The 26,011-nt window shown below is 43.3% G+C and overlaps 1 protein-coding gene across 5 annotated transcripts in view; it reads left to right on the forward strand.

The window, feature by feature from the left end:
- The window catches only part of DENND2B (DENN domain containing 2B), a 139,000-nt gene that overhangs the window by 103,543 nt on the left and 9,446 nt on the right, over positions 1 to 26,011 (forward strand). For all 5 annotated transcript variants that reach the window (XM_068148032.1, XM_068148030.1, XM_068148029.1 and 2 more), the window contains 2 exons: positions 2,102 to 2,242; positions 5,212 to 5,360. In XM_068148032.1, the coding sequence (XP_068004133.1) occupies positions 2,102 to 2,242; positions 5,212 to 5,360 (290 nt within the window). The remainder of the gene's footprint in view (positions 1 to 2,101; positions 2,243 to 5,211; positions 5,361 to 26,011) is intronic.

Genomic DNA, 26,011 nt, shown 5'->3' on the forward strand with positions numbered 1-26,011 from the left:
GGTCTCTGCATTAAAGAATCCAAAGATGCATGGTACGCTGCTGTGGTTTACACAGCTGATACAACTCTTGACAAGAGTTTTGAGACAATGAGCACACTGCAGCTAAACTGAGGGATTGAATAGCCATAGATACAGTTAACTGCCAGTCAGTTCCAGAGCCACAAGCATTCTTATTTTTTTTTTTTTTAATAAAAAGAAAATTAAAATTAACTATTAACACATTTCTGATTGATTAATGTTAGGGCTTCCTAGTCCTCTGAGAGCATGTCCTGCAAAATCCAGTGAGCATTCAGAGTATCGTATAGGATTTCCTGGTGATCTGTGGAGAACAATGACATGTCTAATGTCAAATGGCTGCCTTCCCTTTTCCAATTTCAGTACAGTGCTCACAGAAATGTTGTCTTAATTTGCCTGAGATTTTCACTCAGATAGGATAAATCTTACAGAACTCGCACAGATTTTTCTTGTTCATTTATATAGGAATACAGTTGAAAAGAACATGCAAATCATTGGTGTTAATAAAAATCTTAGAGTTTCTATGATCTAATAATCATACAGAATGGTATCTTCAAAGCAGGTTTCAAGTTTTTCTAGATAAAACTTTAACACTCAATTGTACCTTCACAGAACGACAGATTTGTCAGGGTTGGAAGGGACCTCAAGGGTCATCTAATTCCAACCCCCTCTGCCATTCAACTTTCATTCAGTTTAAGTGCTCCTTCTCATATGTGTTGTGAAGTTTGCTGGGACAGGGATATGACACATACATGGCCACCAACTCCAGCAACATAAAGCATCAAACGATGATTGCAGAAAAAGGAATTTGTGTTGGGCATGTTACAACCAATTGCCCAAATGGGAAGTAGTAAAGAGCCAAGGCAACTGGTTGTGTTTGGTGGGGATAGTCGTTATGCTGCAAATTACATCAAGAATGAAATTCATAATTTCATTTATGGTTATCTGCCATTTCCAGGGACTGGAATGCAAGTTATCTACATGGGGTCAGCTTTTCTTTAGTTAGATCTTTACTATGTTGCAAGAGGAAGGGGAAACTATGCACCAGTGCATGCCTCTGTTGGCACTTGGTGTCACTAGCTATCACTGTGAGTCACCAGCCTGTGCTCAAGTATCTTTTAATGTTCTGTTTCAATGAAAACCATTTCCAAGAGAAACAAGGGAAAACGCCTGGCTCAGACCCACTAACTTTTGTATGGCCTTTTCCTCTTAAGTGATGGTTAAAAGATCACCATTTCAGGTCAAACCACTAACTTCTTTGAAGCTTGCTTTCTCATCTTCTTTAGGTTTATCATCTATATGGTCTGTCTAATGTGGGAAAACTTAGCTGTGATATAATTTATGTTGGCTGATGTGACCAAAGAAAGAAGAAAATAACAGTTCTCTCTATCTGTAAAAAGTTCCATCTGCTTATTTCAAAACGAGATTGCTTGTTCTGAATCATGTCAAACAGCAAATGACCTTAATGCAGGCACCCAGTCTAAACAGCTGGGCATGCTTCATGAGGCTGCTCACGGCTGGCTCCAGCTCAGCATACAGGCTGCAACGTGACTGCAGCTACCATGGCTAGGACTCTTCCAGGAGCACTTTCCTAGTGGACCTCTGCTGGTATCATCATGTGGCAGAGTTTTTCCTGCTGGTCTCTCAGTTTAAATGGAAGAGCTTCTACTTAATACACATTTCAAGAGGTAACATTTGGATGTGATGCTGACCTGGCCTGTGATCATGGGATTTATCTTGATCTTTGTCTCCTTCAGCTCACACTGTTATTCAAGCAAAATCCCAACCATGTAGATCCCTTTTACCATGCTGAGTCTTTCTCCTTTACAGATTTTTTTATTTTTATCTTGTCTCTGTGTTAACTGCACCCACAAACAGGCTTCATTCTGTAACTAGAACAGGTACTGGTTTTAGAGTGTGATTGAATCTTAAGATTTTACCAGTAGTGAAGATATGCAAGGCAAAGAAAAATTAAGTTTAGATCTGCCATGTGTTTAGGCACATGTGGGTCAAAAGATGCTTCAAAAGTGTATGTGGTGCTGACATATTCTGTCTCCTTGTCTCTTATGTCTTACTAATGGATTAGATCTTGGATGAGGTTGAAAGGAGAAGGGGAATATCTTCTGCCTTGGTTTATCCGTTTATGAGGAGTCTGATGGAATCTCCTTTTCCTGCACCGGGAAAGACAATCAAAGTCAAAACCTTTCTGCCTGGAGCTGGAAATGAGGTAAAAATCAACTGCAAACATTAAAAGCTGGAGGCTTCCCCCTCACCACTGCAATATCAAACAGCAAAAGAAAAACAGGAGGAGACACACAGATAGAGGAAGGCATGTAAGGTGGCACACCCTCAAATTGAGAAGTGCAGGAGCTGCAGCGGTGTTGCTATGTTAGTGATAGCTCCCATTGATGATTATAGGCCAGTTTATTGTTATGTATTTATTATTTTGCATTTATTAATAAGTTGTATTTAACAAAAAAAGCCATAACACTAATGTCCTAGTATGCCTGGCTTGCTGTAGTTAAGAGACTACAGTGCTGCTGGGCTTTATCGCACAGATAAGAAGCAAGTACAAGCTTTCCATGATGACTGTACTTGAATAGTTCAACAGCTTGTTGTTATTGCAAATCTCATTACTGCTGGTCCTGGCATTAGTAAGAGGAGTAACCAGCAGTGCTTGAATGGCTCTTTTTGGCAATAAATACCCTTTAATTGGCCCTCAAAGAAATAGACTATATTTGGAAAAGCATGTCATGAAAGTTTGTGTGTGTACACATATAATAGATTTCATTTCCTTTTATTAATGACTGAAGGAGCCAGAAGCCCAGCACTGTACAACATAAGCCTTCCTGGAAAATGGCAATATTGGTGCCTTGCCTAAAAACTTTTTTGTAATTGGAGGCTTGCTAGTCATTTGCCATGTCAAATTCTGCTCTCTGGGTGTCCTCATGTAAGTAGGCATTAGCTCCGCCCAGATAGACAAGCATATAGAGGAAATACATTATTGCTCTAGGGACAGAATTTGGCCCAGTTAGTGAAAGCAGGAAAAAAAATCCCCTCTAGGGTTATTTTACACTCCTTCAGGTTAGTTTTACAGTGCTATTACTATTTTAACATTGACTCATATTCTCTCCAAGTATACTGACTTTGATAGAGTGGGCTTGTAACATCACCTGGTTTGAAAAGTAAAGGGTTCCTTGCAGAAGTGACCTGCAAGGCATGTTTAAGTCATGAGCATTTTCTTCCTGAGAAGCAAAGGAAAACTGAAAGGCTGATTGCAGTAACAGTGATAAGATCTGATAATGCTTTTTTTTTTTGTTCTGAATATATCTGGGAACCATGGATCTGCAACTTCTCTATTCACTACTCAAGTTTCTAAACTCTCCTAGAGAAAAACATTGAGATAATTCCAAACAAACAAACAGCTCTTCTGGCTGAGCTTTGCTCTCTGTTATGCTAGTACAAACTCGTTATTTAAATGGAATGCACTGGCTTAATTAGGAACAGAATCTTGTCCTTCCATTGTGGCTCCTCTGGCCTAAACAAAGATGGTGATTAATTGGGATGTAGACAGTATATTTCTTTGTGATGAGCAGACTGAAGCAGAAGGCTTTGCCAGGCAAAAGAAAACATCCATGGCATTTGTAAAAGCTGCTATAACTTGCATTGGATCCTACCCCACAGCAAGATTTTTGTGCTGGAAGTTTTGCAGTAAAACCAGCTTCTTAAGATTTGGCACATGAGCATGATCTGAGCTTGCAATCCCAGTGCTAAGGAATGGAAGTGGGCACCTTCCTGAATGTGAGAAAGAGATAGGCAGGCAGTGTTTTGTGAGGAGGTACTCATGGTATGCCATCATTCCACAAACTGCTGTTGGAGGCAACACCCAAGTGATGGGCGTCTAATACTCTGGCACCAGAATGTTTCTGCCTTTCAGGCTTAAAAGAAATCAATTTTGTACACAAATACTGTTCTAACTATGATTTTCTTTTTACAGTCTTGTGTTACTGAACACAAACAATATTGCAACTAAACTGGTATGAACTAGTTTTGTTTCCAGACCCTGTGGTCTTGACAACATCCTTAAAACAGTGTGTTTGTGAGGAACTGTGTAAAGGGCTCTCCCAGTTTAAAACCAGTGCAGTCTGCTCATGGAGTGTGGTGTCATGGTCATGAAAATGTAAAAGTGGTTTAAACCAATGAAGTGACAGTTATTTTTAGGCATATGGAAAGGAGGAGATATATATATATGTGTGTGTGTGTGTGTTCCTGTTACTATGTCTTCAGAGATTTCAACATAGCTTCAATTTGGCCAACTTTTCCCTTTTCCCTTCTATTTTCTCAAATTCTTCAGCAGTTCATCATTTGCTCTCTTGCACTTCATATTTTTCTCCCTCTGTTACTCTCTTCTTCATGTGGTTTTTCCCTCCTCTTTTTTCTGTCCTTTGCCTTCAAGTTCCACATCTGAGCATGTCAATTGCAGAGTAAAAGGAAGATATAATACAGGAATCAAGCAAAAGGCATTTGAGAAAAGGAAGGAGAGGGCCTGAGGTCATGGATGAAGTACGAAAATTAGACTTTAAAGGGATGTCACAAGTCACCATCTAAGACCTTGTCCTGACTCCCCAGTTAAGTATATATCTGTACATATCTTTATGAAAAACAAAAATGTTTTCAATATTATCTAGTGAATTATGCATCACAGAGGAGTGAAAATGAAATAAATTTGGTTTAAATTTTGCTTGGCCTCGAAGTTCAGGCCCTGACTCCTATCTAGATGTGAATTTGAATTGCTAACCAAGTTTATAACCAGATTTGCTTTGTCTTTACGGTCGTTTTAATCTGGTAAGCTTCTGGCTCCACTGCTTCCAGTTCCTTGCTTCATATGCTTGACTCAGCCAAGCTTTACACCTCTGACAAGGTGTTATGTTTCCCTTGGAAATGACAGCAGATTTAATGCACTCCGCTGTACTCTGGCAAGCAGAATGACTCGATAGCAAATTGTATAGTGCTCCATTTCTGTGGAGTCCTTTGCCTCCAGCCTCAGTTTGCAGAAGAGGATGGGGATCTTTCTATTTGTTCCCCCAACAGGAAAGCATGGAATGGTGCTAGAGGGCCAGGGCTGGGGCACCAGGTGCCCCTGGTGCTGACAGCCCCGACCAGTGATGCTGACTGATGTTTGTTGGACACGTTCAGGTCATTGAGCTGCGGCGGCCCATGGACTCGCGCCTGGAACACGTGGACTTTGAATGCCTTTTCAAGTGTCTCAGCGTTCGTCAGATCATCAGGATCTTTGCTTCCCTCCTGCTGGAGCGCCGCGTGATTTTTGTAGCAGATAAGCTCAGGTAAGGGGCAAAGGGACCTGAAGCACATGCTTGGACAGTGCTATCGCTGCATATGATATGACTTTATGATATGTCCAGATTGGTTGTCAGATGTGGGGATAATTGTTCCATCAATGGAAGTGATTTGCCTTGGGTGTGGCACGCATTTGTTTGTTGTCACTAGATATAAGCCTCTTGCTCTTACTCTCCTGGCAATACCAACACTCACCTGCTTCATAGTCAGCAAATGTTTGCACAGCATTTTGAAGCAATATAGTCCTGCCAATATTTAATTTCAGGTTTTGGACAGGGTACTCATAAATAATAGCAGAGCTTGTCACAGAGGTGCTTCAACTTGTGGTCATGCAGTGCAGCCAGGCAGCGAATTGGGGTGCTGAGAGTTCACCTGGTTTACTCCACACGATACAGAGAGTTTATAATAGGCTTAAGTTTCAAATCCTGCACTACCAAACCCTTCCAGTGGGAGTGTTAAGAATGCTATTATGGTCCATCCCAACTAGTTAGGATATTTTTCCTTATGCTCACATGACCTGAAATTGTTTGCTTTCCAAGCTCCATCTTGGGCTCCTTGCTACATCCTTTCAACATGCCTCTTGCTTCCCTGCACTTCCATTGCAATCTCCCCACTTTGGATTCTCTGAGGCAAGAACTTATCCCAAGGTATAAGGAGTAAAAGCAACAGGTCACAAGTCCATATGGTCCTTACCAAGGAAATGGGAGCTCTTTGTAGGCTGCAGCAAAGTATCATGCCTTTTTTAGAGGCCTGTGTAATCTATATAGAAAAGTGTGGACATCGTAAAGAACACATTCTTAGCTAAATAGTAAAAGATGGCAGATCAAGACTGTAATTTATTAGACTTGGGAACATCCAGTGTCTTTTAAAAGGACACAAAAGACTGTATGGGTGGTTAAAAACACAGATGGATCTACCCAAACAAACTCTGTTAAACACTTTATCAGCCCCGACCTTCTCTGAATGACTGCCAGAAATAATAGCTGCCCTTAGTGGCCGCCAGTGTATATAATAGCACAAATACTTTGCATAGTAAAAGCTTTACAACCTTTAGGGGAGAATTTCTTAAAGCTGCAGACCCTTCACAGGTTATAAAGTTACTTCCTTCGCTGTCCTTTTTGTTCAGAATGACAGGAACATTTTTATTTTTTTTTCCTCCCTTCCCTGTCAGTAACTCTTAGTTTGAATGACCATTTGGGATGACTCAATTTCCCATAAATGCCTGTGTAGCCAGACCAGGGCTTCTGCAGTACTTTAGTAGGCATGTGGGTTACACTATGAGTAAGGGGCAGGTAGCTTTTAAAAACACAGTTGGTGTGTCCCATCTGACTGTTCCTACAGCATGCTCAATTGCCTCACCCTGTTTCTGTTTTACCATTCATTTTGCAGAATTAGTGGCACCCATAAGTCTGACTGTGACTCAGAATGACACAGGGCTGTGTTCCTTCAAATGGCACAGTGATCTGAGTATAAAATCACAGAAGTGGTACAGAGAAAATGAGGGCTGTGCCATGCTGCCACCAGCTCTTGCACTCCCTCAGAGTTCTCAGTTACTCCTTTGTGGTTTGGCAAAGTACGCTGATCCATGGACTGCAGGCTTGACTCCAGGGATGGCTTGATGTAGGAGTTATCCTCAGTTGTGAGGGCTGGGACAGAAAACAGACATTCCCTGGGACTTTCCTCTGGGACCGCTGGCCTAGACCATGACATGTTGTGTTTCCGGGCACTGCTTGGAGAAAGCAAACAACGCTAAGCCCACTTGGACACAATCAAGACAGCTTGGCTTGGAAAATAGCTAAGTTATCAATGCTGAGGGCTCATGGTAACCCAGGACATCATCAGGCAACCAGGGTTTTATACACATTGCAAGCCTGACTAAAAGCTCAGAGCTCAGACTTGCCTGGGCAATTCTCTTTCTCCTGATGGCTGACTAATCCTACAGGCCTCAGAGCAGAGGATGGCAGCATCCTGCCTACAGGCAAAGCCCTGCTGTTCTCCCTTTTGGCACACAGAAATAGGGCACCAGGACCAGATGAACAAGAAAGTATGAAGATCCCTTTTGGTGAGCACATATTCAGGCACTGCATTTTCCTGCAACAGCTCTTATTGTTGAGATGAGGGTGACCCATCTGGTTAGAGGCCACCAGCATGTACTTTCAGAAGGGAGAGGATTCAGGTGGATCCAGGGGCTTATGAAGTTCCATGGTTGTTCCTGTAATAAGGGACAGGACCCTTCTTATAAAAAGGCTTAGAGCTGTATACTTTTTATATCTCTATGTACCCTCTATTATATACACATAATTTCTTTTCTTTAAAAAGAATGTGACAAAATCCAATGTGGTAGGTAAGGCCCTGGATTAAGACTTGTGAATCCTGAGCTTTCCTTCTGAACCCTCCAACCTGCTGTGTGAAACATGCTGGAAAAGTAGCTCCTCATTCTTATGTTTTGCCTGATCTGTCTGGGATTCTGAATGCTCCAGAAGGGAGATGGCTTCTTGCTCTCTGTGTGTTTATACAGCTCTATTGGTACCGTGTGGCCCCTCTCAGCATGGAGATCTAGGAGGTACTGTAAAACAGAAACTAATAATGAGTCCTTTGACAAAGGCCTGCAGAAATTGATAGAGGATTTAAATTCAATACTTACTGAGGCTTTCATGGTTTAAATGGGGATGAAGTCTAAAATGAAACACTCTGGCTTTGAGCTAATAACTGTCTGTCTTGGACCCTTTGCCTTGTCTGACATAGATTTTGTTTATGGGCATCATGGCTGAAACTGAAGTTTACCAGTAATGTGGGGGTGAGAAAAAAAAGAAGTGAAATAACTTACAGGTCCACTCTGTGGGCTCAAAGAACGAGAGCAGGAAATTAAAAAGATTTTACAAGGCTTTGATTTCTGCATGTACCCAAAAACTAGCTTAGAAATAAATGATGTTGAGGTTTAGGCTTCAAACAATGAGATCCAATGGGCTTTCGTGGCTGCCTGTTTAACAGGTCTCCAAGCAATAAATGATTTCACACATTGTACAAATTTGGGTAAGTCATGCCCAGTGAAGTGAGATTCATTCAATAAATTGTTATTTATGGCTCTAAGAGTACCTAGAATGTGAAGATTTATAGTCTTTGATCTTTGTGCAGAAGAGTTGCCATTTTTCAAGACAGAAAGTGATGCTACCAGCAATGAGGAAGCAGTAGTAAAGTTTTGAGTGACAGGACTGTGAGGCTTCCTTGGGTAGGTATGTGGCTAGGCCTGGGGATTTTTTTTCCCAGTAAGTTGCTTATATATTTTTTCTACTTGAAATTTGGTGAACAAATCCCTGATTCTATTTGGCAAATTCCAATTAATTTTTGAAGTTAAGACCCTTTTCATTACGGGTCAAGAAGACAACAAATTAATAGTAGTAAAGATGTAACCTAAAGCTTCAATTCCTTAAACATCTGCTTAAAGGACAATTTAGATGCTATGTCCCATCCCAGTTCCAATCCCCATCTCATCCAAGAGCCCCTATTTATATTCCCACCAATTTTCCTGTTCACCTCAACCCTGAAACAGTCCCATGACTGCCAGCTGCTCTAGTGCAGTCCTCTGGGGTTTGCAAGGCTAGGCAGCAGATGCAAACCCACTGGCTTCTGGGGCTCAGGGAACATTGGCATTGCTGCAGGCACAAAGGTAGCAACAGAAAATAAATAGAAAACAAACACTGGAAGAAAAATATTTATGTGCTTGTTTTAGTTTTATGCTAGGGAAAAAAAAGGTTGGACATTTTTGCTGAGGAGGTGATGCAAAGTCTCTTTGTCTTTTCCCCTGAATCTTTGAAGGGGAGGAAAGGAAGACCTTGGGCATCTCAGTGTCCCTTTGTTATAACCCCATTTTTCATAAATAAAACTCACTGTATTGTGAAGGACTCAGCATATTTTGCTTATATTTCACATGTAGGTCAAGACCAACACCAGCTGGAGTCAGTGGGAGTGTTTGGATGAGTTTTGTCTTTTGCTGTGGGTCTTAACTCTTAGAATATTCCTTTCAGTGGCCTTTCCTGAAGCTTATGGGGCCATAAAATTCTTTTGTAGAGTCCCCACTCTGGTAAAATACAAAGCAGTTTTTAATTGTTGTGAATTTTTGTTTTATATGACATATTTCAGTTACTTATGATGAATCAGGAGATGAGCCTCAAGGGAAAAGTCTCTCAGTTGACAGCAGTGGGTTTTATGCTCCTAAACCATATAGGTGATCTTGGAAATGTACCCTAAAATGAAGGTCCTGTCCCGGGAGAGGGGTACAGCAGGGTGTTGGGGCTGGAGTTGGGCAGGAGCATTGAGATGGGCAGACTTCAGGCTGGTGTTGCCACTGAAAGGTGTCTATTGTGCACCATCCTTAGGTATGAGCCAGCTGAATTCACAGGATCTCATGACATAGTGTAAATTTTCACCTGTGTGCAAGGGAGATCTAAGGGAATGAGGGTGAGGCAATGTTAGATGACCATAAACTTCAGTGCAGCTAAAGTTCTTGCATTTAAGTGTCTTCCTCCCTTAGGGAGGACCACAGATGACTTTGTCTACCCAAGGAGAGGTTTTTCCCTCATTGTTTCTCTGCCCTTCTGCCAGAACACATCCCTAACCCTCCCCAAAGTATTTTGGACGGCCAGGAGGAATCTTATCTTCCAGTACAACTGTAGAAAGTCCAGGCAGATCCCAGGCCTGGATGAAGGTTCTAGGCTCCAGACAGAAACATTGACTAATGCAGGACAAAGCATAAATATGTAAATACTGGGGGAAGTCATCCCACAGGCACGTCTCTGTTAACTTTGCAGAGCAAAAGGGGAGCAGAGTGTACTTGTGTTCAAGGGCAAAGGCTTTCAGAACAAACAAAGGCATTTCCCTAATCTTGGGGACAGAGACAGTTTAAGGCTGTCCATGTTATGCCCAGGATGTTTGGGGAGAGCTGATGTTTGTCCTCACATTTGACTCTGTTGTTTTGGGACTTGAGGCCATGCTAGAATGCAGCACAGTTAGCAGTTGAAAGGCAGCTTCAGTGCCTTCCCAGTAAAACAATATTAGGGATCCTTTAATCTAGCAGACAAAATCATAGCATGATCTTGTAGCTCAAGTTAAAACATGCAGATTTAAATAGGAGGTACGTAGCAGTGTTTTAGCAGTAAGAGTAAACTATTGTTCCTCTGCCTTGTAGCAAGGTCAAGTGGAAAGGCAAGAGTAGATAAACTCTTCAACAGATTGCTAAAGGGAAAGCTCATTCCCTATTTTCTTATGGCTTATTTTTTATTAACAAAAGTAGAATATAATGCTTATAATCAGGGCAAAGATAGGCCTAACTACACTCACCTGCTGCCTGGGAATGCTCCTTTCCAGTAGTCTGACCTATTGTAATGGCTGGAAAATCTGCCAGCCTGCAGCTTAAAAGATAAAAACATGTGTGTTAGAACAAAGAGAGAATGTATGCTCAGTAAACAGACTGAACTTTGGCCACTAATAAAGGTTTCCTTTACTTTCCCCTGTCACAGAAACCTCCACACAAAAAAGGTGAGAGAAATTTGACAACAAATACTTGCCATAAAACAACTTGAGGGAGAATTTACTGTTACCGGTCTGTAACTGGTCTGTACAGTTTCCGAGCACAGACTGCAGGAGACACAACTATGTCTTTTCTTGGTCACATCTGGCACAGCCCTGTTTTGAGCTACAAGTCCAGTTCTGTGTCACAGGGAAAGCTTTTTTTATAGTTAATAGAGGTGCATCAAAGGGGGAGAAGTTTAGAGATGCAAGCTACTGTACCTGTGGGATGTGTAACAGCTCCCAGATCTAAACTCAAGAGAAGTATTAATGGCTGACATTTCTTCTGGTATTTTTTCATCCAAAGATCTTGCAGTGCTTTCTTGATACTGTCAGGATTCTTGTACTTGTATGGTCTGACATGCTGAACATAAGCTGGAGAATTTCTTCCATCAGTTTCTGCAGAGGAAGGAATGAGTCCTTGTATAATTATCCAATATGTAACCATGCCTAGAAGACACCATTTAGTCTACAGCAAAAACATCCATTTCTCATGCAAGTAACCAGAGTTTCCATTCCTCCAGTGAGAGACAGATCAGCTCCTGTTGAGTGATTTCGAACCTCAGACCCCCCCTGCTTTACCTACAGGAGAACAGCTTGCAGCTCGCTTCATCTTTCATAGAAGCAGCATTCTCTGGAGTCTGAGTCTCTGTTGCCTCCCAGTGCTTTCCTTTTGTGAGACTTTTTCTCAGTCCAACTGCACCATGAGGTATCACTAAGTAGAAACATACATAGTGGGAAAAAAAACAACTTAAACCTTCTGTAAGATTTGAGTATTTGGCCTGATGTAGCTGCAATTTCTTCATATTGTGCTTCTTTCTTTCTGGCCAAACACAGCTCATAGTCTTTGAGTAGGACACTTGTGTGCAGCCCAGTGCTGCAAGATGCTGAGTGCTTTGTCTTATGGCCTGAATGATAGAATTGTTCAATGTGATGTGAAACTGGTGGTTTAAGGTAACTTGCAGAGCTCCCTCTGAAGAATTTTGAGGTAAGATTTGTACTTTATTCCCCCCCTCTCAAGAGAGTCTCACATTTTGTACCACTTGGATTGCACTTCTTTGGCACTTAGATTGACTGATGACTATGCCAACAGAGGAGCTGTACATAGATAGCAGAAAAATGTCAGGCAGAAGACAGAGCCCAAGAAACAAAATGAACTTTCTAAGTCTCTGGCTTAAGATTCTGCTGTCTCAGAGAAAAGCAAACCAATAATGACATTTTTAATCTGCAATAACCTTCACTGGCATTTTTAGTATGCCATACCACAAAAGGGTAGAGCTTTGTCTGATTTTTTTCCCTTCTTTCCTCCTGCCATCTTTTCCAGTGGCATTTATTCATGTCACTTCAGGCTTTGGCCAGGGCTCTACAGCAGGAAAAAGTAAATTTTCCACTTATGATTTGTGCAACAGAATTCCCTCTCCTTTCCCCTTTCCCATGGAAGTGAATGGGATAAGATGATGACCATGTTGTTCAGTAATTCTCTTCTGGATTGCTCATTAGCACACTAACCATAAGACAGTAAGTTGCAACATTTCCTCTAACTCTGTACAACAGGATTTAGACAGATTCCCTCTCTTCAGTTTTTGAATGAGAAGGATTAGGGGTAAGGATTGGCTTTTTCCTCCTTTGTTACTACCTAGAAAAATTCTTCCTCTTACTTTACAGCTATCATGTTGTTAAGAGTGCAATGATTGCCTGCAAATCTGAAACCACCAGTCTGAACATTAACAAGGGCTGGTGGGACCAAAGGTCCCAGTGTGGAAAGAACAAGTCACTAACATTCCTCTGGAGCACCTGGGCCAGAACCACTTTTGTCGTAGATTTTTGCTAAGAGTCTGTCCTGTAGGACTAACTGGGTAACTCTGTGGGCACTAAGGATAACTTTCCACTTCGTTTTTATTTATTTATTTATTTTTGTAACAGTCTCACAGAGCTTGGGCAGGTGGCTGATGTGTGGAAGCAATGACTTTTTTGCCAAAAATCCCATTTGCTTGAGCTTTCTGGAAAGTACAGTTGAATGCCAATTCCTTGAAAAGCCAAATCCTTGTTCTGAAGGGCACTTTGCATGTCTCTTTCTCCAGGGACTTTCCTGTGCCTCTTACACAGAAATATTACTCAAGCAAAAATTAATGTCTTTGTTAAAACCACATTCCTCTTTAATCAACTCTGCTTTCTTTAAAATTAAATACTTCAAAGTTGTTCTCCAAGAGAGAGATCTGACAGCGCATTCTCTGGTCTGCATCTCCCAGCTCTGTGTTGTGTTGGTGTGTGCCATGAGCCAGGATTGTGGCTTGCAGGTTATCTGTGGGACCTCAGACTGTCTGTCACTCTGGTGTTGCAGGAAGGGAGGAGCTAGATTCAGAAAATGCAGCTCTTAATGAAGTAACATAATTTACTAATTTGTGTAAAGTTATGGTACATTTGGGGAACTGCATAAATTTTGTTTTGTGATATTTGGATTAAAAACAAACCTAAAATAGCCTTCTGTATATTCAACATGACCCCTGCACTACTTCTTTGATAACATCCCCTAATGAGTTATAGAACACTGAAAATCTGAATTACTTTGACAAGTCCAGGAACTGGGTTGTAACCACTGTGTTTATCATAAAAGAAGTCTCCTGCCTGGCACCACCAATAGCACAGAGGAACTGGTGTCTGAGCTCTCTGAAACTCACCTTCAGCAATCACTGGACTGTGTCCCACAATAACTGCATCACTGGTGTCCCACTGATAAGGAACAGCAGCGCTGCTTTCAGCAGACAGGTGAAGCCATATTGAAATTGTTTTATGAGAATTTTACAAGCTTGGCTTTTCTCAGACTGCACTGTAGAAAGCACCAGATAAAACCTGAAGTGTGACTCATTTCTTGGAAAACAAGGTTTGGGTTTGGCTTGTTTTCATAGGGGAAAAAACCACCATTGAGGGGTCTGAGGGTTAAGTAGCTACGCTCTTTGAGTTGTAAGCATAGATTCTGCAAAAGACAATAATTGATAATTGGGCTGATGTGATGTGGAAAATATGCATTTCCCCCTCAGTCTGTGCCCCCCTCTCCCCACTAGTGCTATCGCTGAGGCCTTGTTTGCACTCCGTTGAGCTATCACAAAGGTCGCTTGCAGCAAACGTGTCAGCATTCACATTAGGACAGCCACTGTGACTTGCTCAGCCTTTCACCCCTGGCAAAAGAACAGTCAGGTTCTCACTTCTGTGTCAGGATGCTGCTTGTCGTGTCAGGGAAGCCTGGCTCTGGAGGCTGATGAGAATGGTGCAACAGCAGTATTCCTGGTTTGCTAAATCTGTTGTCCACCCTAGGCCATGTTTATCTCTTGAATAATATTTTTTCTTTGTCAAGTTTCTGTGCAAAGTGAGGGATTAAGAGTGAGTCATTAGCTCACTGCCAAGACCGGGCAATACATATTCAGTCCTTTATTAGAATAAACCTTTATTAGAATACCTTTATTAGAATAAACCAAACCAGGTTGGAAGAGACCTTCAAGATCATCGTGTCCAACCCATCAACCAATCCAACCCACCCAAACAGCTAACCCATGGCACCAAGCACCCCATCAAGTCTCCTTCTGAACACCTTCAATGACGGCGACTCCACCACCTCCCCGGGCAACCCATTCCATAGCGCAATCACTCTTTCTGTATAGAACTTCTTCCTAACATCCAACCTGAACCTCCCCTGGCGCAGCTTGAGACTATGTCCTCTTGTTCTGGTACTGGGTGCCTGGGAGAAGAGACCATCATCAGCCTGTCTACAACCTCCCTTCAGGTAGTTGTAGAGAGTGATAAGGTCACCCCTAAGTCTCCTCTTCTCCAGGCTAAGCAGCCCCAGCTCCCTCAGCCTCTCCTCATAGGGCTTGTGTTCCAAACCCCTCACCAACTTTGTTGCTCTTCTCTGGACTCGTTCCAGCAAGTCAACATCCTTCCTAAACTGAGGGGCCCAGAACTGGACACAGTACTCGAGGTGTGGCCTAACCAGTGCAGTGTACAGGGGCAGAATGACCTCCCTGCTCCTGCTGGCCACACTGTTCTTGATGCAGGCCAGCATGCCATTGGCCCTCTTGGCTGCCTGGGCACACTGCAGGCTCATGTTAAGCCTACCATCAACCAGCACCCCCAGATCCCTCTCTGCCTGGCTGCTCTCTAGCCACTCTGACCCCAGCCTGTAGCACTGCATGGGGTTGTTGTGGCCAATGTGCAGAACCCGGCATTTGGATGTGTTAAATCTCATGCCGTTGGATTCTGCCCATCTGTCCAGCCTGTCCAGGTCTCTCTGCAGAGCCTCTCTACCCTCCAGCAGATCAACTCTTGCCCCCAGCTTGGTGTCGTCAGCAAATTTACTGATGATGGACTCAATGCCCTCATCCAGATCATCAATAAAGATGTTAAAGAGCACAGGGCCCAGCACTGATCCTTGGGGCACACCACTAGTGACTGGTTGCCAGCTGGATGTGGCACCATTCACCACCACTCTCTGGGCTCGGCCCTCCAGCCAGTTCCTAACCCATCGCAGTGTGCTCCCGTCCAAGCCATGGGCTGACAGCTTGGCCAGCAGTTTGCTATGGGGGACGGTGTCAAAGGCCTTGCTGAGGTCCAGGTAGACTACATCAACAGGCCTCCCCACATCCACCAGGCGGGTCACCTGATCATAGAAGGAGATCAGGTTGGTCAGGCAGGACCTGCCCTTCCTAAATCCATGCTGGCTAGGCCTGATCCCTTGGCCATCCTGTAAGTGTTGTGTTATTGAACTCAGGATGACCTGTTCCATGATCTTGCCTGGCACTGAGGTCAGGCTGACAGGCCTGTAATTCCCTGGCTCATCCAACCGGCCCTTCTTATGGATGGGCACCACGTTGGCCAGCTTCCAGTCCTCTGGGACCTCGCCAGTGAGCCAGGACTGCTGGAAAATTATGGAGAGTGGCTTGGCCAGCTCATCTGCCAGCTCTCTCAGCACCCTAGGATGAATCCCATCTGGTCCCATGGACTTGTGGGGATCCAAGCTGCTAAGGAGAGTTCCAACTACCGCCTCATGGAACATAGGGAAACTGTGCAGCTCCCTGGCTCCTTCTGCTAGCTCTGCTAGCTCAGTCCATAGTAGACGGGAGAGATTTCTCATTTGTGCTGTAGAGAGCTCTTTACCCAGTTGCAGAGATCATTTGTAGCACCATTTGTTGTAGTGTGTGTGTAATGATTAAGTTATGAAATGTTTAGAACTGGCTGCTGCATTTCAGTTGGCCCAAATGGACTTGGCTCATCACGATCCTCCTGTGAATTACGCGTGTTGTGCTCAGCCACAATCACATTTACACTAGGGAATTCCCTGTTTTATTTAGACAGCAGGAGCAGAGTGTTCTATGGGCAGGTCTCCCTGACATCCAGAGAAAAAGCAGCCTAAAATATACACACAGAGATTTGTCCATATCCAAAAGATGGACAAATCCTTCCAAAAGAAGGATGTCAGATAGAGAGATGCTCAGAGATACAGTATTAGCTGCATACTGTAGGACAGCTACTAATGACCTTGTGTCACGACTCTTAGTTTACCTCATACTTAATTGTTTGCTTTAAAAAAATTAAATCACAATGCAATATATTACTCTGGCTTTTACAGTTTAAACTCTCTCAAATTTCCATGTAATGTGTACCTGCTATTTTGATGTTAAACATCTCATTGCTTATTCTAGAGGAAGGTCAGATTTAGGGACAGGGAATCCAGAATGTTCAGAACTTCTTTCAAGTAGCATATGCAGCCTCTTCATCCTGAACTTCCTGCAGCTACACAGATTTTCCCAAAGGTCAGCTCAGAAGAGGTGCCTTGGCAGTAGCAGAGGAATCCTCCTCCCTGTCTACCCCTGCATGGAGATGAGTCCTTTACAGAAGGATTCTGCCACAGGCAATTCTCAATCCAGGAGGTTGAAATCTAATTATTTAATTTGAAATCATATTACTGTATATATAAATTTAATAAATATGTTAATAATATTGTAAAATTAAATTAAGATTACTTAATAGCTTAAAAAATTACAATCTCTACTTCCAAATGACCTTATGAAGGCTTGAAGGATTCTCTGTACTTTGCTTTAGCCCTGAAGGGTGTGGCCGGTTGACGTTGCCCCCTTAAGAAAGGGAATATGGTGGACGGAAGTTGGTAAACGGAAGGAATAGTCTAAACTAATTTCATTGGACGAGTGGGAGGAAGCACTTCTGAGCTGGGACTATACTGGACATTTCCAGCACTTCTCAGTCAGTCTTGCTTCCGCCTCTTCTTCAGGCAACAGCTTTCTGTCCTGGGCTTTCTGCCAAGGCTCCGGCCTTGAGAGAAAAACAGATAACAGGCCTGTATTAACTCTTTTCCAATTAACACAAACTGCTTCTAACATTTTTTTTTCTTTCCTCTCTTTTCTCTCTCTTCCTATCCCACTCTGGGGAAAGGGGGGAGAGAGGGGAGAGCGGAGGTGGGGAACCCCCTCTGTCCAGAGGGGGGTCACTCTCATTTCTGTGTTACTCTGTTGTATATCTTTGTATATATTGTAGATATTGTAAATTTGTAAATAATCCCCTGCAAACCCTACATCGCTTTGTAAATATAGCTCCACTGCTTTGCTAATTCAGCTTGCGAGTTTTGTTTTTCTTTCCCTTCAATTTTTTTTCCCTTTTACTTTACAAAGGGGGAAGGGAGGAGGCTTCTTGGCCTTGCCCTTCCACCCACCACATTTTTTTTTTATTTTATTGGCGTACCCAACGTGCGGCAGATAATTAGTTTAATTTATTATTTGATTGATTTAGTGTTTTCCAGCTGAATTAGCAAACATGAAGGTATTGTGGTTTGTGGAGCGATTATTCTTTTCAATTTTTGGGGCTCTGGTTTACAGGTATTGTTTGGGTTTGGTTTTGGATTACCTGGGTAAATATTTGGTGCGGACAATTTATATGTGGGTTATGTATAGAGTTAAATTATGGTATGGAAAATGTATTAATTTATTATGGCCAGTGAGATACAGGAATGTTACCTCCACCACTCTCCCAATTGAGATAAAGAGTTTTAAGATTCCGCCTGAGGAGACAGTAACTTTAGGTGATGCCTGGGATCCAAAGGTGATTTATGTGATGTGTATAAATCTGTTGCTGGTGATGGTAATTGCATATTTACTGTTCTCTCTGCGGCGAGAGAGAAAGTTATCCAGAGCTTGTTTTGTTATTAAAACTAGATCAAAAAGAAAATGCCGTGGCTCTCGATCAGTCCCAGAGTCATCTAGTGACGAGGACTGTGGAGAACCCGTGTCAGTCAAAAAGAAGGCTAAAAAGTTAATTGGTAAAGCAGCTCTAAATGACTTTGCTGATTCTAGCAAGCAGCCAAGGGCATCGGCTGGTATCAACATGGCGCCTACTCCTTCTCCCACTCCTTCTCCTTCTTCTTCTTCTCCGTCGGCCATTAACGGAGCAACATCACTTCCACCCACTCCCTCAGTGGGACCGGAAGTCACTGCCCCGGCAGCTGATTTATCTCAGGACCTGTCAGCTTCCATTAAGGTGGCTGTAAATTCAAACACAGCTCCAGTTAAGGTGGCTCCTTTAAAGACTAGAGCTGGAAAGGGCAAAGATGGAGAAGAAGAGGAGGAGACTGATCCTGGTGAGGGGCCCTCTACTGTAAAAGATCCTGCTCAGGAGGAAGAGAAGGTTTGTTTTAAAGATCTAGCTAACCTAGTGAGATCAAAGCAGGATAGAGATGAAGCTAGGAAGGCAGCTGGCAAAGGTGGTTCTCAGCTTAAAGAGATCCTTAGGAGAATGACAGCAGGATTTTACGGGCAAAGAATTCAGGGAGATGAAGATGAAGATGATATTACGGACTGTTCGTCACCACGGGAGGAATTGCGTAATGTCCGTAAAGATTTCACCAGGGCAGATAAGGAGCCAGTTCTAGCTTGGCTTAGTAGGTGTTATGATACAGGTGCTTCAGCTCTAACAGTTGGAGACAAGTCAGCAGCTCAGTTAGGAACTCTCTCAAGGGACAATGGAATAGATAGACATCTAGGCGAAGCTCTCGGTAAGGTTAATCTGTGGATACGCCTTTTAATAGCGGTTGCCCTGAGATACCCTTCCCGAGATGATCTTCCCTGGAATCCTAAACCCTGGACTACCATAGATGAGGGAATTAAGCGCTTGAGAGAATTTGCTGTTAGAGAGCTACTCTATGGTGAACATGAAACTCTGAATCCTGATGACATTCCTGTGGGTATTGGTCTTGCTAAAAAGATCATCAAACTTGCTCCTTCCAATTATGCAAACATTCTGGCAAGCAGAATTGTGTCAAGAAGTTATGGTGGAGCTTCTCCCACGGTTGGCCAATTCAGTGATCAAATGAGACAATTGGAGGATAGCATGACACGTGGTTCTTTGGTTTCAGCCATTGAAACTCTGTCTGGAAAGATTGAGAATTGCATGAAGGATCTGAAAGATTCCATATACCAATTGGCACAGAAGGATAATTTCAATTCTTCCTCCAGGTGGATACAAGTTTCATCTGTGAGGAATACACGTCCTCCAAGGAGGTCATTCCAAAACAGGTCATTCCAAAACAGGTCATTCCAAAACAGACCACCAAGGCAATCACGTAGAACTATTTGGATAACTCTGCGTGATCAGTTTGGTGAGAATATGAACCGCTGGGATGGCCAACCAACTTCTAACCTTTTCAGGAGACTGAGGGAATTGCAAAGTGGCAGAACCCGAGGTAGCAATACCAGAAGGGTAGCTGTTACTTCCACAGTTCCCCAGAACGACTCTTATGGCTCCAACAGTGGCTCCAGTTATAACATGCAAAGTTATAACCCTGCAAACTACGTGCAATGCACATGTGCGCATGTTCCCCATAACTAGGGGTGCCCTGCCTCCCGCCAGGGGGAGGAGAGGGATAACAGAGATAATAGAATCTATTGGGATGTGTACATCCAGTGGCCTGGCACTTCACAATTTCGGAAGTACAGGGCCTTGGTTGACACAGGAGCTCAGTGCACCATAATACCATCAAATTATCAGGGATCAGAGTCTATAACTATTCTGGGAGTCACTGGTGGATCTCAAGAGTTAAGTAAGGTAGAGGTTAATATAAGTTTAACTGGTAAACAATGGAGGAAGCATACAGTTGTGACCGGACCTGACGCACCTTGTATTTTGGGAATTGATTTTCTGAGAGAAGGGCGTTTCAAAGACCCTAGAGGTTACAAATGGGCTTTTGGAGTAGCTTCAATAGAAATTGATGGACAAAAATTGAAGCTGTCTGCCAGACCTGAGCTTTCTGATGAATCTGCAGTTGTGGGACAACATAAGATACAGGACATTAAATTGCCGGTTGCTTCTCAGACTGTGCATCACAGACAATACAGAACCAACCGTGACTCTTTGTTGCCCATTCAGAATCTGATTCGTCAGTTGGAGAGTCAGAAAGTCGTCAGCAAAACTCATTCACCTTTCAACAGTCCAGTGTGGCCTGTGCGGAAGCAGAATGGAGACTGGCGTCTGACGGTAGACTACCGAGCCCTAAATGAAGTGACACCACCTATGAGTGCAGCAGTACCAGACATGATGGAACTACAGTATGAGCTGGAATCCAAAGAGGCCAAATGGTATGCTACCATAGACATTGCTAATGCATTTTTCTCTATTCCCATAGCAGAGGAATGCAGGCCTCAGTTTGCTTTCACCTGGAGAGGAATCCAGTACACTTTCAACAGATTGCCAATGGGCTGGATCCACAGCTCAAGCATCTGTCATGCAGTGATCCACGATGCTCTGGAGAAAGGAGGTGCTCCAGAACACATCCAGTTCATCGATGATATCATCGTCTGGGGTAAAACTGCTGAGGAAGTCTTCGAGAAAGGTAACAAAATCATTGACATTCTTCTGAATGCAGGTTTTGCCATCAAGCGAGACAAGGTGAAAGGACCTACCACAGAAATTCAGTTTCTGGGAGTGAGGTGGCAAGATGGACGTCGACACATTCCAGTGGATGTGGTAAATAGAGTCTCCACCATGGCAAGTCCCACAAACAAGCAAGAGACCCTACGTTTCTTGGGGATAGTGGGATTTTGGAGACTGCACATTCCTGGATACAGTCAGATTGTGAAACCTCTGTATGATGTGACTCGAAAGAGAAACCATTTCCATTGGGGACCTGAACAACAAGCAGCCTTTGACCAGATAAAGCAAGAGGTAATTCAAGCAATGGGTCTGGGACCTGTCCGAGATGGTCCAGACATTAAGAACATTTTGTACACGGCTGCAAGTGACAATGGTCCAACCTGGTGCTTGTGGCAAAAAGCTCCAGGTGAGACACGTGGACGACCTCTTGGTTTCTGGAGTCGAGGTTACAGAGGTTCAGAGGCTAATTATACTCCAACAGAGAAAGAAATCTTAGCTGCCTATGAAGGAGTGAAAGCATCTTCTGAAGTGATTGGAACTGAATCACAACTTCTTCTAGCTCCCAGATTACCAGTTTTGAATTGGATGTTCAAAGGCAAAGGATCCACACCACATCATGCCACAGACTCAACATGGTCTAAGTGGATGGCTCTGATAACACAGAGAGCTCGAATGGGAAATCTTGAAAGACCTGGTCTAGTGGAGGTGATCTCAAGTTGGCCTGAAGGTATCAACTGTGCCAAACCTCCAGAGGAGAAAGTAACTCGTGCTGAGGAAGCTCCTCCTTACAATGACCTTTCTGATGATGAAAAGAAATACGCTTTGTTCACAGACGGTTCCTGTCGTCTTGTTGGAAACAAGCGAAGGTGGAAGTCTGCAGTGTGGAGTCCAACACGCCGAGTTGCAGAGGCGAAAGATGGAGAAGGAGAATCCAGTCAGTTCGCAGAGGTAAAAGCTGTCCAGCTAGCTCTCGATGTGGCTGAACGTGAGAGATGGCCAAAGCTTTATCTCTACACCGACTCATGGATGGTAGCCAATGCTCTATGGGGTTGGCTAAAGAACTGGAAGAAGAGTGGTTGGCAGAGAAAAGGAAAACCCATTTGGGCAGCCAACCTGTGGCAGGACATTGCTGATCGAATCGAGAGAATTCCAGTGAAAGTGAGACACATCGATGCTCACATTCCTAAGAGCAAAGCTACTGAGGAACAGCAACACAACCATCAGGCAGATCTAGCTGCAAGAGTTTCTCAAGTAGACATGGACTCTAATCTTGATCTCGACTGGAAACACCGAGGTGAGATATTCTTAGCTCGGTGGGCTCACGATTCGTCAGGACATCAAGGCAGAGATGCAACATACCAATGGGCTCGTGACAGATCCATAGACATTTCCATGGATGCTATCACTCAAGTCATCCATGACTGTGACATTTGTGCTGCTATTAAGCAGGCAAAACGACTTAAGCCCTTGTGGTATGGTGACAGATGGTCCAAGTACAAGTATGGTGAAGCTTGGCAGATTGACTACATCACTCTACCACGTTCTCGTTCTGGTAAGCAATACGTGCTTACTATGGTAGAAGCAAACACTGGATGGTTGGAAACTTATCCAGTTCCACATGCAACTGCACGCAACACCATTCTTGGTCTGGAGAGACAAATCCTGTGGAGACACGGAACTCCGGAGAGGATTGAGTCAGACAATGGAACTCATTTCAAGAACAACCTTGTAAAGAGTTGGGCAAAAGAGCACGGTATTGAGTGGATATTCCACATTCCCTACTATGCACCAGCTTCAGGGAAGATTGAACGCTACAACGGTTTGTTGAAGACCACTCTTAAAGCCATGGGAGGTGGATCTTTGAAGAACTGGGAAAAACATTTAGCACAAGCAACCTGGCTGGTAAATAGTAGAGGTTCAGTGAACCGAGCTGGACCTGCACATTCAGATTTGCTACGGAAAGTAGAAGGTGATAGAGTTCCTGTTGTTAGAGAAAAGAATCTGTTAGGTAAAACTGTTTGGGTATTTTCACCCTCAGGGGAGGCTAAACCTGTCCGAGGGGTGGTTTCAGCTGAAGGTCCGGGTCACACTTATTGGGTAATGCAAGAGAATGGTGAAATTCAGTGTGTTCCACAAAGAAATTTAACTTTAGCTGAAAGAGGTTAATTTCAAACTGTTGTACAGCTACATCGCGTCCAGAGGAAGAATCAACGAGGAATCTACGGTGCACGAACCCTGAGAGCCCTGAGTCAACTAAGAGACCCTGAGAATCCCTGTTTCCCTTTTCTTCGCTTCGTCGGTGAAGAAATGAACTGTTTTCCATTTTTCTCATTTTCTGATTTTCTTGGACTTTTGAATCATCTACATCTGAGCATAGCCGGAATGGACTATGAACTTTACTCACGAACTGTAAATATCATTTTGGATTGGATGGACAGTGTGAACAGCCAATGAAATTGTTTAGAAGGGGTGGACTGTGGCCGGTTGACGTTGCCCCCTTAAGAAAGGGAATATGGTGGACGGAAGTTGGTAAACGGAAGGAATAGTCTAAACTAATTTCATTGGACGAGTGGGAGGAAGCACTTCTGAGCTGGGACTATACTGGACATTTCCAGCACTTCTCAGTCAGTCTTGCTTCCGCCTCTTCTTCAGGCAACAGCTTTCTGTCCTGGGCTTTCTGCCAAGGCTCCGGCCTTGAGAGAAAAACAGATAACAGGCCTGTATTAACTCTTTTCCAATTAACACAAACTGCTTCTAACATTTTTTTTTCTTTCCTCTCTTTTCTCTCTCTTCCTATCCCACTCTGGGGAAAGGGGGGAGAGAGGGGAGAGCGGAGGTGGGGAACCCCCTCTGTCCAGAGGGGGGTCACTCTCATTTCTGTGTTACTCTGTTGTATATCTTTGTATATATTGTAGATATTGTAAATTTGTAAATAATCCCCTGCAAACCCTACATCGCTTTGTAAATATAGCTCCACTGCTTTGCTAATTCAGCTTGCGAGTTTTGTTTTTCTTTCCCTTCAATTTTTTTTCCCTTTTACTTTACAAAGGGGGAAGGGAGGAGGCTTCTTGGCCTTGCCCTTCCACCCACCACAAAGGGCTTCTAGAAAAGTGAGGAATTATTCAAATCTCAGAAGCTGAAACATGCCTTGCTGAGGAGAGGCTGACTTTCCAGCCATTCAGAGAGCAGGCAGGGCACTCACAGTTCAAAAGGGGCTATCATGTCTTGTGGGTGTACTTGCAGACTGATTTCATGAAAAAGAAAAGGTCTTTGAAGCTTCATTTCAGCAGAGTATTTCACCATAATGAAATACTTTGAAAGTGTGCTGAAATTAATAATGAAATAATGAAGCCGTGCTGAAATGCTTTGCTGAATCAAAGCCCAGCCCGGCATTTCGCCTGTCCCCTCATGCTTTGTTTTAATTGGCAAAGCCAGGCATGAACTGGTTATAATTCCTGCTGCTCTGTAATCCTCAGAAGTACTTTATTTCCTACCAGTGTCCAGATGAAATTGCATTGGAATTAATATGGGTTGAATAGCAATAAGCTGATCTTTGGTTTGATCATAATATTCAGTCTCTTGCATACAAGTAAATATAACTGTTGTGGAGGAAACTTGTCTTTTCAGATGTGTGTGATAGAGCTTTAGCTATCTCTCCATTGGTTTACCTGTATCCATTGGTTTCTTTGATGCTTGTGTCATTCAGTGCAACCAGTCAGTGATTGTCTCATCCCTTAGTTTTGCATCCCAGCCTCTTTGCCCTCGGTTCGTGTTTCTTTTTCACGTTTCAAATCAAACACTGAGGTTGGGTTTTTTATTCAGTCTAATGAATAAGAGGCATAAGAAGAAAACCTCAGCAAATTGCAAATAATTTTAAACAAAATTACAACCATGGGAAAAAGGAAGCTGGAAGAAGTGGTGTGGATTGCCTGTGTTTTGCAATCAATTGAAACTGGGTGTTTTTCTAGCACCTGTTCACTAATTCTGCTGTAGCAAGCAATTGGGATGAGTACAGGCTAATAGGATGAGTTCAGTGGTGTAGGCCATGTAGTATGGCTAGATAATAGCCATTCTCTTAGCCCACAAAACTTGCAAACACAGCCACCTTTTCAGTCAATTACTGTTGGTAGACTTTGTGTGTACACTGACATGCATGCAGAACAGCCTGTAACTGACAGATAGGAGATGTACTGCTGGCTTTAGGCAGAAGGCCACTTCAGCAGCCAGAGCACCACAGGCCAGCAGAGTAGTCCAGGTCTCTGGGGCAGGATGAGAGCTGGGTGTTAGTGCTGTGGGCATTGGGCAGTGGTACTGCCCATGTGTTGGAGGGACACAGACACCAGTGTGGTGCTGGCCCCAGGCCATATGGGGGTGGCCAGGGCCCCAGGACCATCACAGCTTGTACCCCACTAGTACATGACTTCAGCAGCACTTCTCCTCTGAGCTAAGTGATGGTTTATGCTCCTTGTTAGTTTGGTTTGTTGTGCCCATGTATAAAATTACCTGCCTATGGGTAATATAAAAGTGGTTTTCAGTAGAATGACAGCTAGAACATTAAGCGGAATTCCTGTTAAAACAGCACAGACCAAATGAAAATGCCCACTCTCAAAACCAGCTCTCTGCATTACCAAAACTGCCCTAGACCATTACAAGTGAAAATATTTTTGAAATCTAATTTCTGTGACTGCTCTGTTGCTTTACTTTGTGTGCTTCACACACCTGAAAGAAAAGAAATCTTCTGCCCTTACTTCTCATTGCATACAGACAAGAAGAGTGGGACAATGCATGGGTTGCACATCTTGAAAGGAAAAGTTGGAGCAGACTTGGTCTGCCAGGGTATGGCTTGCTTTTCAGATTTACCAAACACAACTCTCATGAATGATATCCTTTTAAAAGAATCTGAGCCGTACTTTAGAGATTTTAACTGGGATTCCCTTACATCCATCACCTCTGAATTTTACCTTACAGAATGCAGAAACCTCACACTGATGTGAAAGATGTGTATCCTCTCTAAATATGAATCTTTCCAGCTACAGAAAGAGACACAGGCACTTTGAACAAATGGGAGCTGGTAACAGCCTGTGGGACTCTGGCTGCCCTCTGCACAAGCAGTGCTTGGGAGGGAGGGCAGCAGGTGATTCTGGAC

Source organism: Melanerpes formicivorus, unplaced genomic scaffold (assembly GCF_026170545.1).
Source record: "Melanerpes formicivorus ecotype bairdi unplaced genomic scaffold, bMelFor1.0.p_v2 SCAF_16, whole genome shotgun sequence".
NCBI classification, from domain to species: domain Eukaryota; kingdom Metazoa; phylum Chordata; class Aves; order Piciformes; family Picidae; genus Melanerpes; species Melanerpes formicivorus.